This window comes from Phyllostomus discolor, chromosome 6 (genome assembly GCF_004126475.2).
Source record: "Phyllostomus discolor isolate MPI-MPIP mPhyDis1 chromosome 6, mPhyDis1.pri.v3, whole genome shotgun sequence".
Lineage (NCBI taxonomy): Eukaryota > Metazoa > Chordata > Mammalia > Chiroptera > Phyllostomidae > Phyllostomus > Phyllostomus discolor.
In genome coordinates, this window is record NC_040908.2 from 166,615,974 (window position 1) to 166,629,960 (window position 13,987).

Sequence of the window (13,987 nt, forward strand, 5' to 3'; positions counted from 1 at the left end):
CATTCAGGCTTGTTTCCCACATGATTCTATCCACCTCTTTCCTTCCCTTCTCCTCTCGGTCATTTCCAGTTTCACTCTACAGTCAGACTTCTAAAACGTGTAGGGACCTCCTCACCCATTTCTGAAATAGCTTTCAATCATCTTCACCATTCTGACTTCTCAAACGGAGGGTCTGAACCTACCGTCATCCACCTTCATACACTGTTTTGGGTTCTGTTCTCCTTTCCAGTTCCCAGAATTTCCCGAGGTCACCAAAACTAATGTCCTTTGGACAGTTTTCACCATCTTAAAAGTTTCATCCCATTCACCAACCTTTAGCCTTCTGTCTTTATACTTTCTTCCCACAGCTCTGACTGCACCGTTCTATTTCCTCCCTGCATCTATTTCCCTACTCTTACTTATTCCCTTTTATCTCCTCCCACCTTCCCCCGCAGGCAACCATTCTAATGAGTTCGATGGGTATTATTTTGTTTGCATTCTTGCAAGGCATGTCTTTTTAGTACATTCACTTTTTCTTTTCTTTTTTTTTTAAAGATTTTATTTACTTTATTTTTAGAGTTGGAAGAGGGAGACAGAGAGAGACATCAATGCGTGGTTGCTGGGGGCCATGGCCTGCAACCCAGGCATGTGCCCTGACTGGGAATTGAACCCGCGATGACTGGTTCGCAGCCCGCGCTCAATCCACTGAGCTACGCCAGCCAGGGCTCTTTTCTTTTTTTTAAACACAGTTTATTTTTTTAAGATTTTATTTATTTATTTTCGGAGAGGGAAGGGAGAGAGAAAGAGAGAGAGAGAGAAACATCAATGTGCAGTTGCTGGGGGCCATGGCCTGCAACCCAGGCATGTGCCCTGACTGGGAATTGAACATTTGACACTTTGGTTCGTAGTCTGCGCTCAATCCACTGAGCTATGCCAGCCAGGATACATTCACTTTTTCCATTTAAAAACTGTTTTATGTGAAAATTTTCAAAAAGGCGCAGAGAATATTATGATGAACTCCTATGGACCTTTTACCCAAATTGACAATTATCAACATTTTGCCCATACTTGATCTATCCCCTCTACTTTTTTGGAGAGGACGGGCTGGAGTTTTTAAAAGCAAACCACAGACATAATGTCATTTCTCTTATTAGGACTTCAGGATCTGCCTCTAATGAGAACATCCAGTGTTATGTTTTTTTATTATAAAAATATTTTATTACTTCTACTATTAGTAGTATGTATGTACATGATGCTCAAACACCATTTCCATGATTGGTGTTTAATAATTTATTACTAATATGATGAATAATATTCTTTGTTAATATTAATATTTATTTCAAATTTCCCCCAGACTGTTGCACATGTCTTTATACAATTGGTTTCTTCTAATATAGATCTAAACAAGGCCCACTGATTGTGCATTTAGATAAATTATGGTAATGTATGTAAATATTTATGTAAATCGTGTTGTAGTACTCAACGCAATTTTTTTTCACTGTTTCCTTTTTCACTAAGTGCTCTGTCGCTGTGTCATATCTCACCACTGAGTAAATCATCTGCAGTGTGCCATCCCTGTATCTTACCTGTCCGTCTCTGGGTGCGGGATATCAGGTTGCCTCCAACCCCCTGCCATTCCCAACAAGGCTGGAGTTAACATCCTTATGTTAATTATGAATGCCTTCATGGACCCATGCCAGAATTTGGGGGACAGCGAACCCATGGTGAAACTGCTAGGTTTTTGTCCGAAGAAACTGTACAGTCTGCCCTCCCACCTATAGCGCACGAGGGGTCCTGTGTCACCACGTCTGCGCTGTTTGACATTGCCTGGTTTCCTAGTTTCTGCCTGTCTGATAATAAAGCCACACATACACGGTTGCTGTAATTAGCATTTCTGATTACTTGGTAAGCTTTTTTTTGCGTTTGCTTTTCTGTGAATTTCCTATTCATATCTTTTGCCCCTTTTCTTGTCAACTTGCAGGATTTTCTCACATATTCTACATATTAGTATCTTATAGGTTTTGAGTATATTCTTTCATTCCACCAAATTGTTACCTTGGTATCCTTCATTGACCAGAAGTCCTCAATTTTTTATGTAATCAAATTAACCAATTTTTAAAGTTTATGCTTCCGAAGTTTTGTGTAAGTTTTTCTTTCCTACCCCCTGAGTCACATATATATTCTCTTACATTTTCTTTTTTTGACATTAATGTTTTTACCTTTCACATTTAGGTCTGTAGTCCATTTTTACCAGAGCTGTTCCAAGTAGAAATATGTGAGCCACAGATGTAATTTAAAATTTCCTAGTAAACACGTTTAAATAGTATGAACTTTCATACTTTTGAAACCTAGTATAGCTAAAAGATCATTTCACCATATAATCAATATAAAAATTCTCAATGAAATATCTTAAATTCTGTTTTTCCTCTTTGGTCTTTGAAATCCCGGGAGCAATGCTGCACTCACGGCACGTCTCAGGCCAGACCCGCCGCATTTCTGGAGCTCAGCTGCCACACGTGGCCCGAGGCCACTGTATCGGACAGCGCAAACCCAGCCTTCACCCTTGGAGGTGGTGTTAAGAATGCAGACATATTTTTCTCTAAAGAATGGATACATCTGTCCACATGTCCCCATTGATATGTGGTGCCTGCATTATTGTGGCTCTAACCTGCCTCATGTCCCTCACTGCTCCCTACCATTCTGTCATCTTCCTTGGAACTTTTGTTCCACTTGTGTGTGAGGGCGTCTCCCCAGACGTTCTTCCTGACCTTGTGCTCATCATCCTCGGTGCCCTGTCCTTAAGGCGCATGCCCTGTGGGAGCTTCAGCCGCCATGTGTAAGCATGTGATGCTCAAACACCATTTCCATTCCTTCTCTCAGTGACTGGCTGCCTTCCGCAGGACCTTCACCTGGCTGTCCTAGTTTACACGTTAAAGTGATCATTTCTCCATTCATGTCTCGCCCCCGTGTACATTTCCGCCTAAAATTTCCAATTATTCTGTCCCCCGACCCCCGTGCCTGCCATCCTGGAGTGCAAATACCCCGATTCCCTGAACACTCTGCAGTGTATGACTTTTCCTTCAAATAGTGAACATTTTATATTTGTACCTGAAGAGAGGTTGTGGTGTCAATGGATTCTTCCATTCATTCCCATGACAGATCATTCTAGCTACATTTATCTACATGTTTCTTGTGGACATATCCCTGTTTTTCTTAAGAGAAAGGGATAATTGCTCTGTGGGCTATCTGGTCTACCAGATCTCGCGGTTGGAGACCATGCCAGGGATGTGTTGTGTGAGTCCTGGGCCTGCACACGCCTGACCCCGCCATCGTCATGGCTGATAATGGTCAGGCTCAGCCAAGGCCCTTCCTTGGCCAGTAACACTAAAGATGGGACTGCTTTCCTGGAAAGATCATCTCTGAGCCCCGAAAAGAAACAGTTGTTTGTGTGAGAATGGGAAACAATGAAAGAGCGAAGTTTTTCCTGTAGAAGACCACCAAGGCCACCATTGTCCTCAAACCTCTAATTGCCAAGCCAGGGACAAGGGAGATTCCTTTTTTATACTTCGTTAGATCTAGCACATTCTCCTGTGTGTATCTGTGTGTTTACACACTTGCGCTGTACCTCGTGGCTTCCCAGGGTCATCATTCTATTGGTCAGTGGACTTGGAACCTGCCGCCTATCTGGTCCCGGGGTGAACGCCCTTGACCCTCTCCACTGGGGAGCGCACCTCGTGCGTGCTCTGCTCTCCGCTGTCGGGCCGAGCAGTGGCCGAGCCTAGGTGGTGGCCATGCTCCTCAGTCTTTCCTTTTTTTCTTTGTCTTTAGTTTTTGAAAACAGTTGAGAGACTCGTGAGCAAAGAAAGTTGTGCACCAGGGAAGTAGCTGTTCACTGCTTTTTAACGTTAATCTGTTCGTTAACATCATCCTGACCCACAGTGAACTCTGGTCAAAAAAGGGGCTTGCTGGCTGGCATAGCTCAGCGGATTGAGCACGGGCTGTGAACCAAAGTGTCGCAGGTTCAATTCCCAGTCAGGGTACATGCCTGGGTTGCAGGCCATGACTACCAGCAACCGCACATTGATGTTTCTCTCTCTTTCTCCCTCCCTTCCATCTCTAAAAATAAATAAATAAAATCTTTAAAAAAAAAAAGGGGGGCTTGACATTGGTCAACCCAGCAAACCAGAGGCCATTATCAAAATAATGTGGTTCCCCAAGGGCTTGGAGACTGGGGACAGAGCGGAAACCTGACCCCACCGGAGACCAGAGCCAAAGGGGAGAACGTGGGCACAACAGAGAGGCCTGTGGTCAGGGAAGCAAAGACACCCAGAGGCGGTAAGAGAAGCCGAGCTGTTTAATCACCTCCTTGGCCAGACTCAATCAAGGCTGTGGTTGCCCCTGAACAACTCACACCTGGAAGCCATTGAGAGTCGCCGGAGATGGAGCGGCCGCTCGAGTCAGAGGCTGAGGAAGGAGGGGCGGGGGGGAGCTTCGGTGTCTCTGACTCCATCGTCCGGCCCTCTTGCCCCCGGGTCCTGCTTCAGCTCATAGAGGTTCCTGGCTGGTCCCCAGGGGCAAGGCACCAGACGGCGTGCCCTAGCTGTGGTGGGAGAACGACCCTGAGGTGGGGGGGGGGGGGGCGGCCATTCCCCGTGTGGCCTATACTGAGGATGCAGCGCCGTCCGCACTGTGGTGGGGAGAGAGGCAGGAGGCTGGGGAAGGAGGGCAACGGGGGACGAGGGGAGTTGGGGGTTGCCTGGGTCCCACCACCAGTCTGGAATTAAATAGCAGAAGAGAAGGGCTGCCCTCGGGAACACTGGCTTGTCCCCAGAGACAGACAGTCCCCGGTGGTGGGCTGACCTCAGCAACAGACCCTAGCAGCAGGCAGTTGTCCTGACAAGAGGGTGGTCCCTGTTGACAGTCCCTGGCAGTTTCCTGAACAGAGGGAGGGAGCTGGCCTAGGAGTCTTGCCCCCCCAGCTACTTATTCTTCTTGAAGAAGCTGAAGCGTTTTTCTCGCTCTCGTTCTCTGCCATCCTTGCCGCGAAGTACCACGGGCCCCTCGGCCCCGACTGGCGATACTGGGGGCATGGTCATGGCCCGCGTCATGCCCCGGGTGGCACTGGGCACTGCTGGCTCTTCGGGTTCTCCGGAGGCGGAGGACGCAGCGGCGATGGCTGCATTCACCACCCGCAGCCACGAGCTCATCTCTGCCTGCAGGGGGCGTGGGAAGACAAGCGGTCAGCAGCCGGCCTGGGGACTGTGGGGAGGCGTAAGAGTAGGAGGCAGAAAAATTATCGGACTATTTCATCTCATTGGAGAAAAAGACCCCATAAGATAGGAACGTGTTTCGGTGTGGCCTTCACAAACATCCGGTTGGCAGGGTGGGGGGCTGTCTGATTTTAAAGAATGGGACACTTAAGGAAAAAGAGGAACAAGAGGAGGGTACTAAGAATGGCAATGGAGCCAAAGGGGTGTGGGAGGAGAGAGGGACAGCTCACCTCATCCTTGGCTTGGAATAAATATTCTTTTCCATCCTGTAAGCTGTTGGGAGAGAGACAGAAACCTCAGGGCAGAGCTGAGAATTTGGACTGGCCGGGTCGGACAGAGCTGGGGAGGGCTCGGCTGCCACCCTGGGGCCAGGCTGGAGGCCACGCCGGCTGGGCCTTCAGAGCCAGATCAGAGACTTCCTCCTGCACATTCTTCAGGTTCCCCGAACGGCGAAGGCAGACCCTTCCTGATTGGCTACCAAGGACCAGGGCGGGCGCACTGCCATCCCAGGGTGCACTGCCATCCCAGGGCGTGCCTCCAGCTCTGGCTGCTTGCTGGCCGGCAGGGGCAGGCTCCTGGAGTCCCCAGAGGCAGGGAAAGTCAGCACCCTGCCCTCAGATACCCTATCCAGGATAATTTTCCAGCTTGACACCATCAGCCATCAGGCCTGAGTCTCCGGTACCCCTCAGTGTGGAATACAACTGGATCTGTGTCCCCCATATCTGTGTCCCCAGATGTCCCTGGCTCTGTAACTATTTCTTCTGGCCCCAGCCCATGGCAACCCTTCACCCTGTACTGCTCTGACACCCCCCGCCCCCTCACCCCCTGCATTCCTGAGGGCACAGCTCTGTCCCTACCCCAGCTTGAAGACGTGTTTGCGCTTCCGATAATCAAAGGCGACACTGCCCTGGGCCCTGGCCAGGCTGACAGGCACTTCCCCGTGGTACGGCACTCCCGCGCTGGCTGCCTTCGCATCCTTGTAAAAGCCAAGGCTCCCGCGCCGCAGGACACAGTACACGTTCTGCCAGGACCTGGGAGGGACGTGGCGCAGGTGAGGAGGGACCAGGCAGGCCAGCTGACCAGGTTTTGTGGGGCTGGCCACCCTGGGAAGAGCGTGCGTGTGCTAGGACTTCCAGTGCCTCTGCCGTCCTCGGGCCCGTCGTGTCTACACCCCCCTGGCCTTCCCCTGAGGCCCCGCTCTGCTCCTGGGCCCTACCCCGCTACCCCTTCCTAGAGGACACTCCTCCTGCGGTCCCCCTGCCCCTCCCCCTAAGAAGAGGCTCCAGGCCAGCTTTTTCAAAAGCCAGTGACTGGAGAGGGTGGGCGCTGAGTGGCCAGCCCCGGTACCTGTTGGCTGCCTTCTTGCCAACGGCCTCCATCTCCTGCTTCCGGCACAGCATCCCCTCCATCTGTTCCTGGGCGGAGAGCTCCGGGCCTCGAGGGGGCAGGGTGGCCACCCGGGCTGACTCGGACGACCTGCTCTGGGACATGACGGGAGGGGCGGAGCCCTGTGTCCGGGTCTGCCTGTCTTCCTGCGGCCCGTTGGCCTCGTCCCCTGTGCCGGACCCCTGTGGGGAAAATGGTGTGTGTCCGAGGGTGAGGGGGCGGACACCTAGCTCGGATGCCGTGCAGCCTGAGGTCCAGGAGCCGGGTCTCCCACCCCCAAGTTTCCTCTGGGCCTCTGCCCTCTCCTGTCCCCAGTGTCCCCATCACCCGGCTCACACCCCTCTCTGTCCTGCAGGTATCAACACCCACACCTCCGGGAGGAACCCACAGGCCCTTCTGGGAAGCTGTGGCCCCAAGTCTCGGCTGTTCCAATAGGGGCCACAAGAACAAGAGCTATAAGATGACGTGCGGGGGCTGCGATCCTGGCGGGGCACACGGGGCGGCGGGGCTCACCAGTGGGGACTCTCCGTCCGTGCAGACTCCGTTAATGCTGGCCGGCTGTGTGGATGCTGGTGGCTGGGGGTGGGTTCTGGGATGGCAGAAGGTGACGCAGAACGATGTAAGCCCTTGGGTTGCTGAGGTTCGGCCTCACCCACCTCCCCAAGCGTCCCAGCAGTCACCTGTCCCGAGAGGCGTCGGGGCCTGTCCGGCCGTCCAGCAGGGCCTCTTCGGGCAGCCTGGCTGCGGGCTCTGGAGCGGGGGGCTGTCTCCTCCGTTCCTCCTCCTCCCTCTTTCTTTTCCGCTCCTTCTCCTGCTCCTCCAGCTGCCAAAAAAGTCTGAGGTCAGGGCAGGGAAGGTCTCATTTAAGAGGACCTGGAGTCTCAGCTCTGGTTTGATGACACACTGGGAAATATTTCAAAAGAAGGCAGACATTAGAAGCAACTGGGGAGGTGGTCTCGCTTAGCGTCGCCCAGGGGGGGACTGACGACTCCCAGAGCCGAGGTGACCGCCTGGCACTCTCGGCTCACCTCTGGGAGAGGCTGGTGCAGCGGGGAGAGAGGACCTGTCGTCTGCCAGCGGGAGAGAGTACGGGCGGGCGTGGGGCAGCGGGACGGGGGCGGGGGCATGGGGGGGGGCGTGGCCCTCACCGCGGTGAGCTTCTCCAGCGCGCTGAAACGCTCCTCCCAGGCCACTGCTGACTTCTGGAAGGCCTCGTGCCGCTTGATGAGGCTCTCGACTTCGTCCACCGTGCAGCCCAGCTCGGCGCTTCGCACCAGCGGCTCCTGGCTGCACAGCCAGGCCTCGGCCATACCCGCGTCTCTCCCAAACACGAGCACCTCCAAGACTGCAGGGGCGGGGGGACCGGGGGAAGATGGCGGGTCAGAGCGGGCACAGGAGGAGCGCTGTAGCCACAGCACTTCAAGAACACGGACACAAGCCCTGGCTGGCGTAGCTCAGTGGACTGAGCGCAGGCTGCGAACCAAAGTGTCGTAGGTTCGATTCCCAGTCAGGGCACATGCCTGGGTTGCAGCCCATGGCCCCCAGCAGCTGCACATTGATGTTTCTCTCTCTCTCTTTCTCCCTCCCTCCCCTCTCTAAAAATAAATAAATAAAATCTTAAAAAAAAAACAACTCAAACACAGAGAAAGCTACCGCCCCGAGGCAGACGCGGAGGGCAGAGCCGGGCAGTGCCAAGGGTGGGCGCCCTGAATCCCATGCCTGGGTCTCACTCTAGAAACCACGGGGGACGAGACGCCCAGCCCCTCCTGGTCCCCAGAGTGGCTCACCGAGCTGGAGCCAGTCCATCTTCTCCTGCCACTTGTCCGCTGTCTCCTGGCGCCGTGCCTGCAGCTGAGACAGCTTCTCCGAGATCTGGGGGGCAGAGACGCGAGTTAGCACCCAGCGGGGCTCCTCCAGGTCCCGGGAGGACTCACACAGGGGAGCCAGTGGTTTCTGATCTCGAGAGGCAGACAGTCCTGGGGGGGAGACGGGGTGGGGAGTCCCTGAACAGCACTGGGGGGGGGGGGGGGAGAGCGGAAGGTTTCTATAAGGAAAGCACGAGAGGAACCAGGAAGCCTCGGGAGAAGACTCAGCAGCGCTCAGGCCGCCGGGACGGCCCAGCCGTGCGCAGGCCACGCCCACCTCCTCCGCTGCGTAGTGGTTCCGGGCGAGCAGCCCCTGCCCCATGTCGATGCAGGAGGAGAAGCGGTCAGCCCTGGCCTCTATCTCCGCTTTGATGCCCTGGTGGTTCTTGATGACCAGGTCCGCGGAGGACACGTCCCTGGGGACACAGAGGCCACATCACACGCTGCTGCCACAGCCCCGTCCCCGCTACCCGCTCACCCCCCCCCCGCCCCCCCCCCCCCCGGAGGCCGCGGGCGCTGCGGGCCTCACCGGGGCCGCTCCTGGGCGTCCATCTGCAGGTTCACCCCGTCCATCCACAGCATCAGCTCCCGGACGGCCACGAAGAAGCGGAACTTGTCCGTGGTGTCCAGCAGCAGCTGGCGGCGGGCGGCAGAGCTCCCCTGCAGCTGGGACCAGGCCTCAGCCACGGCCTGCATGTGGCGGCCGATCTCCTCGGCCTTGTCCCCAGCGTAGGCCTTCTGGAGCCGGAGGCCATCGTCCTGGACCTGCTGGACCTGCGGGGCCCCGGGTCAGAGTCAGGCGGAGCTGGAGACTCCGAGGACCCTCAGTCTCCCCCTCACCCCTGTCCCGGGCTCTGCCCTCCCGTTTCACCAGCCACACGAGCAGAGGAGGAGCAGAGGGCGAGGACTGGGAAAGGCGACAGGGTTAGCCTTGTCGCACTCTGCCCTGTTGGGTCCTATCTGGGGGCAGCCCTTTAAAAGGGCTGCCAGCCAGTTGGGCTTTTAGAAGCCTGTCTGGGATGTGAGGGACCTCGGATATCGCGAGAATGAGATTTGCAGCCTGAAAAAGGGGCTTGGGTGGGGTCTGCCGGAGTTTAAATGGTTGCTGGAAGGATCTAGGCTTGACCTGGGCGGGACTGCTTTTAGTAACGACATGAAAAATGCTCTTGCCCTTGCAAGGACCAGGTGACAATGCCACAGGCCCTCGAGGAGGCTGGTCACAAAGGTGTGGATACGGTGGCGAGAGGTCCCCGGCCAGAGATGTTTGTCTGGAGCAATCCTACCTCATGCCTAAGTGGCCTTCCAGAGGATGCCCACCCCCCCGCCCATGTCCCACGAAGCCCCTCCCAAGCCAGCCCCGGCCTCGCGTGCGCTCGAGTCAGACCTGGGTGTTCAGGGCCTGGATGTCGTGCTCGAAGGCGCAGTGCCGGCGCTGCAGGGCCTCGGCTGAGTTGAGGTCCCGGCCGGTCCCATCCGGGAGCTGCTGCTGCTTCTGCTGCACCCGCGCCAGCGCCTGGCGGGCCCCGTGCAGGAAGCGCTGCAGCTCGTGTGCAGCGGCCAGCACCTGGCCCCGGGTGTCCAGCAGCTCGAGCAGGTCAGCCCAGGCCTCGTTGAGGCTGTCCTTCCACTCAGCCACGGTGGCCCGGGCGGCATGGCCCCCAGCGATGAGCCCGTTGGCCAGCGCGTTGGCGCTGTCCACGCGCTCCTGGCCGATGGTGCTCGTGTCCCGGGAGAACTCTCGGAACTTGTCCCGGAGCATCTGGCGGAGGGGGAAACAGGCGCACAGACCACTCCGACAGGGTCCCTGCCGATCCATCGGGGTGGGGGGAGTCCTCTGGCCCCAAACTGAGAACCTACTTCTCTCCCTGGGCCACTGGGGCCAAAATAGGTTTCTCCAGCTGGGCTGAGGTCATGACCAGATGCAACCAGTTCCCCACGACCGTGGATTCGACAAACACCCCAGTCCCCAGCTGAGGAAGCAGGGGCACGTGGAACCCTTAGCCTACAAACTGGGGTACCCTGTGCTGCCCAGTTCTGTTGGAAAACTGTGACTGGTCATTTCCTTTTTGCCTGAGTCTACACACAGTGCCGTGTACAGTCCTCCTTTCTGCACAATTCTTCCACTTAAGTGGGAGAGCTGGGAGGACGGCGCCAACTCAGCCTGGTCTACACCCAGCCCCTGGGTGCTCTGTGCGGGACAAGGCCACAGTCTCCCAGCGGGTGCTCTCCTCTCCCAGGGGCTGACCTGCGGCCGGTGTCCTCCCCACACTCACCGTCACGTGCTCGTAGTCCTGGCCCAGCTCGTGGGAGGCCGCCACCACCTCGCGCTCCTGGATCCACTGCTCCAGGTCGTCCAGCTCCCGGCGCAGCTGGCACAGCCTCAGGTGCTCCTGCAGGCGCTCCCGCCGCTCCCCGGCCAGCTCCTTCAGGCTGGCGTACAGCTTGTCCACCTGGGCTTGGCGGATGGATATCCGCGTGCTGTGGGCGGAGGGCAGCAGCGCAGCGGGGGACTCAGGATACACAGCTCTGATGCCCGGCCTGTCCCCTAGAGTCCTGTCGCTCTGAGCCACCTAACTGCTTGCCGAGTCCCTGCTTTCCCACCTTGCTGGGTGGTTCTGTGCACGCGTCGTGCGAAGGCTCCACGAGCCCCTCCCCAAGGGGCAGGGCCCCCTCGCCGCCACTGTGCTCACCTCTCCGGGTGGTCGTGGTCAATCATGTCTTGGCTGCTGGCTGCCAGCTGGTGGATGGTCTGGGCGTAGTCGGCCAGGGCTTGCTCCAACACCTGATGCTTCTTCACCTCGGCCTGGGCGCTCAGCTCATCCTGGTGGATGGGACGGTGGGCATCAGGGGCTGGGGGTCACAGGGAGGAAAGAAGCAGGTACGCAGCCTGGGCTCTCACCTTGGCTTTCTCCTGGCCCATCATGTGCAACTCCTGCTCGCCCATCCAGGCCTCCGCCTCGGCGGCGTCGCGGTAGAACTGCTGGGCCCGCAGGGTCTCCTCCAGCCTCTGCCCTCGAAGCTCCAGCTCATGGCCCAGGCGTTTCCACATCTCCTGTAGCTCAGCCAGCTCGGGGCCTGCCGCGGCCGCACCCAGGGCACGCTGCCGCTCCTTCAGGTCCGCGATCCGTGGCTCGTGGCCCTGTATCTCCTTCTGTAGGGTCTGTCCCCAGCGGCAGAAGTGGAGACGCTGAGAGCCTTGCTCAGGGTCCCCCTTACACCTACTCAACATCAAGCCCCTTCCCGCCCTTGCTTCTCTTCCTTCCCGAATCCTCGCGCTTCCCCTCCCTTCCGGCCAAGGATGTGATGGTCAAGTTCCTTCAATCCCCATGATATTCTACCGGGGGGACCCGCCCTCCTGTGTGAGGAGAGGCCCCACTGAGGGCTGGGGTTGTACACGCAGCCCCGAGCGGGGCTGGGGGGGAAGGGGAAGAAACCCCAGGTCTTCAGGAAAAACGAACTTCCACGTCTGAGCAGGCCCTTGGGGCCTTTGCCTTTGGCCTCTGTCTCACCTGGTTTTTCTTCATGAGGAGCTGGACGCTGGGCAGGTCCTTGCCGTGTTCCCTGGAGCTTGCCATGGGCAGGCGCTCTGTCACCCACAACTGAACGAGAGGGGCGGAGGGTGAGGGGAGGTGCAGAGGACACAGTGACAGCTGGGGGCTGGAGAGTGGGCAGCGCTGCGGGGAGGGGTGCCAGGGCTCCCCGTGTGTGTGCGGGGCAGGGTCGCCTCTGCGTCCAGGGTAAAGGGACCTAGAGGGCATCTGCCCAGAGTGTCCCCGGAGGGTTGACTTTCAGTGTCAAGGGGAAGTGAGCACGCTGCTGGCATCTCCCCAGCACGAGGCAGGGAGCAGGTTGCCACGGGGATGGCCCTGCCACCCCACCCCGACCCCGTGGCTCACGATCTCGTCCTCCACGTCCCGGTGGAACTGGTGCTGCTCGCGGGAGGCCTGCAGGCGCCGGCAGCGCTCCCTCATGGGCTGGTACAGGGCCCTGAACTTCTCCTCCACGGCCCTGGAGGTCCGCTCCACCTCCCCCGCGCCCTGGTCCTCCTGGGCCAGGGCTTGCGCCTGGGCCTGGATCGCCTCCACCTCCTTCTCCCGCACGGCCATCTCCCGCTCCAGCATCTGCCAGCCGGGAGGAGGGGGGAGGTGTCAGTACCCACACAGGCTCGGAGGGGACCCTCGTCGACACGGAGCCAGTCTCGACTTCTCACTGGGGCTCACCCCGGGAGAGTGTCTCCTCATGGTCTGCTCAGTGGCTCTCAAACTTTAGTCTACATGCGAGTCCGGGGAAGGGGGCACGGGTAACTGTGCCAGTTAGCAGTTTACTGCCTCTCAGTCCCAAACCCACCTCAGTTGCAAACCCCTCTTTCCCTGTTCTGAGACGTCAGAACTGGCATCAGAGCCGGAGGCCCTCCACAATTCTGTTGTGCCAGGTGGTGCATGCTAGGCCTTGTCAGTAGAGGGCAATGGAGGGACAGCACAAGAGAGGAAAGGGCTTCTGCTAAAGGTTCCAGGGTGATTTTCCTCTTGCTCCTATAGCAAAACTGCCCATGACCGCCAGGAGACCCAGTGGCTCTCCAACCAGGCCTGAAATCCAGCTGTGGGGTGGTCTGAGAGTGACCTCCCCAACTCTCGAGACCTACAGGCTCCTTCCTCCTGTCTCCTGTTCCCCACTCGCCGCACCGGAGGCCCCGCGCACCTGCTGCTTCTTGAGCAGAATGTTGACGCTGGTGAGGTCCTTGCCGTAGTCGTCGGAGTGCAGCTGGGCCTGCAGGCTCACCAGCCAGCTCTCCAGGGCGGAGCAGCTCTGGGCAAACAGCTCGGCCCGGTTGGCATCGAAGAGGCTGCGGGCCTTGGCCTGGGTGGTGGTCTCCAGCTCGTCCCAGCGCCCGTGCAGGTCCCGTAGCTTCTCCGACACCAGGGCTTTCAGCTCCGGCTTCGCCAGGCTCAGCTCCCGCCCTTCCTGGGGGGTGGGACGAAGAGACATGTCAGGATTAGACGCCACTGACCTCTGCAGTTGGGGGGGCCTAGAGGGCGCGAGAGGCCCGAGTGTGGGCAGTCATTCCAAGGTCTGGTGTGTTGTTCTTCGCACGCTGTCCTCCGAGGTCTCAACCCCCTCGGCACTTCCCTGCCTTGGTGCTGCTCAAACCCCGATGATCCCCCTTCGAGGGGCAGCTCGGAATTCCCTTTACCCACGAAGCCCCTGCGACCTTCTCTATTTTGAGTTCCCTAGTGCTTGTGGTTTCTGGTGTGGTGTCGCACGTGGTCTAGTATTATTTGCCATCATTTCTTGTTTCTCGGCTCCTCCCCACAACCCCCATCTACGGCAAGTGAGTCTCTCCTGCCTCCTTGCTCCCAGCCTTTCCGCTGAAGAACTGTTGTTTCTGGGGCAGTGCGGGGAGCACAGTCCCTTGGCCTGCATGCAAGGCAGGCTGGGAGTGCCAGAATTACTGCCCCCAGAGCCGGTGACGGACCAGACGGGGAGCTG

The 13,987-nt window shown here is 57.6% G+C and overlaps 1 protein-coding gene across 6 annotated transcripts in view; it reads right to left on the bottom strand.

Annotated features, from left to right (window-relative positions):
* Positions 1-4,315: 4,315 nt before the first annotated feature.
* SPTBN2 (spectrin beta, non-erythrocytic 2) overlaps positions 4,316-13,987 on the bottom strand; it is a 36,164-nt gene continuing 26,492 nt past the window's right edge. For all 6 annotated transcript variants that reach the window (XM_036029748.1, XM_036029752.1, XM_036029749.1 and 3 more), the window contains 17 exons: positions 13,199-13,462; positions 12,397-12,621; positions 12,010-12,099; positions 11,400-11,660; positions 11,191-11,321; positions 10,774-10,978; positions 9,885-10,259; positions 9,030-9,274; positions 8,778-8,916; positions 8,423-8,507; positions 7,784-7,980; positions 7,316-7,458; positions 7,149-7,224; positions 6,597-6,817; positions 6,107-6,280; positions 5,480-5,522; positions 4,316-5,192 (listed from right to left, as the gene is read on the bottom strand). In XM_036029748.1, the coding sequence (XP_035885641.1) occupies positions 4,959-5,192; positions 5,480-5,522; positions 6,107-6,280; positions 6,597-6,817; positions 7,149-7,224; positions 7,316-7,458; positions 7,784-7,980; positions 8,423-8,507; positions 8,778-8,916; positions 9,030-9,274; positions 9,885-10,259; positions 10,774-10,978; positions 11,191-11,321; positions 11,400-11,660; positions 12,010-12,099; positions 12,397-12,621; positions 13,199-13,462 (3,108 nt within the window). In that variant the 3' untranslated portion in view covers positions 4,316-4,958. The remainder of the gene's footprint in view (positions 5,193-5,479; positions 5,523-6,106; positions 6,281-6,596; positions 6,818-7,148; positions 7,225-7,315; positions 7,459-7,783; positions 7,981-8,422; positions 8,508-8,777; positions 8,917-9,029; positions 9,275-9,884; positions 10,260-10,773; positions 10,979-11,190; positions 11,322-11,399; positions 11,661-12,009; positions 12,100-12,396; positions 12,622-13,198; positions 13,463-13,987) is intronic.